This window comes from Marmota marmota, unplaced genomic scaffold, assembly GCF_001458135.2.
Source record: "Marmota marmota marmota unplaced genomic scaffold, marMar, whole genome shotgun sequence".
NCBI classification, from domain to species: domain Eukaryota; kingdom Metazoa; phylum Chordata; class Mammalia; order Rodentia; family Sciuridae; genus Marmota; species Marmota marmota.
This window is the reverse complement of record NW_026000241.1, coordinates 27,558,775-27,559,924: the sequence shown is the minus strand read 5'-3', so window position 1 is coordinate 27,559,924 and position 1,150 is coordinate 27,558,775. Positions and strand designations below refer to the sequence as shown.

General features: G+C 47.2%; 1 protein-coding gene and 1 non-coding gene across 2 annotated transcripts in view; both read right to left on the bottom strand.

Moving 5' to 3' along the window:
* LOC107145128 (adenylosuccinate lyase-like) overlaps positions 1 to 357 on the bottom strand; it is an 18,412-nt gene extending 18,055 nt beyond the window's left edge. The window contains 1 exon segment of the mRNA XM_048795380.1: positions 47 to 357. Coding sequence (XP_048651337.1) covers positions 47 to 357 — 311 coding nt within the window.
* Positions 358 to 741: 384 nt separating this feature from the next.
* Positions 742 to 814, bottom strand: Trnas-cga. Its single transcript has one exon. It is a non-coding gene; the product is annotated as a tRNA-Ser (tRNA).
* Between the last annotated feature and the right edge of the window lie 336 nt (positions 815 to 1,150).

Here is a 1,150-nt window from a genome sequence, read left to right as displayed (position 1 = left end):
GCGCGGCACGCTCTCCCCGGGAGGCCCCCGCCCCTTTTTTTGGAACCCTCCGGGCTGTGACGTGGCCGCGATTCCCTCCTGCCCCCGCGGGGTTGCACACTGCGGAGGAGGCTGCGCGTGCGCGTCCGCGGAACTCCGCGGCGGGGCGCCCCCGAGGAGGACTCCCGCGCCGCAGTGCGCGGGCCCAAAGCCCGCACGGCCGCTAGGTGACCCCGACCCCGAATCCGGACTGGATCTGCGCTTGGGGATGTTGTTGCAGCTAACCTTGCAGAGCCCGAGGAAGGACTGCAGGGCGAGGGCGAAGCGAGTGTCTCTAAGAAAGCGTGCGCTTCCCCGTGGAGATCCTCGCTGGAGCATTGAACCGCTGAGATCCTGAACAACGACACAGACCCGCAAGCACTTGCAGTGGGGATGCCACCCTGATGTTGATTAAAAAAAAAAAAAAGTTTAGGACGACCTGCCTTATTAAGCTCATTGTCTTAAAAACTGCTTAAAAGTCCCCTTGCATTGGAATTTTACTGTAAAGTGCCATACTAGGAACTATGGTCAGAATGACTCAGGTCATCATAGGTGACTCTGAGATCTTATGGAAAACCAGTCCTTGTTCTATTATTATTATTTTTTTTTTACTAGGAAATGAACCCAAGGATTCACGCATACTAGGCAAGCACTTCACCACTGAGCTACATCCCCAGCCCTTATTTATTTATTTATTTATTTATTTATTTATTTATTTATGTTTGGTGGTGCTGGGGATTGAACCCAGGGCCTTGTGCATTCGAGGCAAGCACTCTACCAACTGAGCTATATCCCCAGCCCCTCATTCTTTATTTAAATTAAAAAAATTTACAGGTTGCTCACCTTACTTGAACCCAGTTAAGTTGCCACAGAATAATACAGCACTCCTTGTCCTCCTTTAGTCTGCCCCAGACAAATGATGGCCCTTATACCTGAAGCAAATGAAATTACAGCAACAGCCAGTTTGTTTAAAAATTTATTGTTTTATGCACCTCTAAAAAATCATACTTTGATAATAAGCATATTGTAAATATTTTACTAACAATAACAATAAAGTCCTTGTCTGATTGTGTGTTGATTACCTATAGTCCTGCTTAGTCTTTGAGGGTATTTAAAAACATTCAGTAATTAT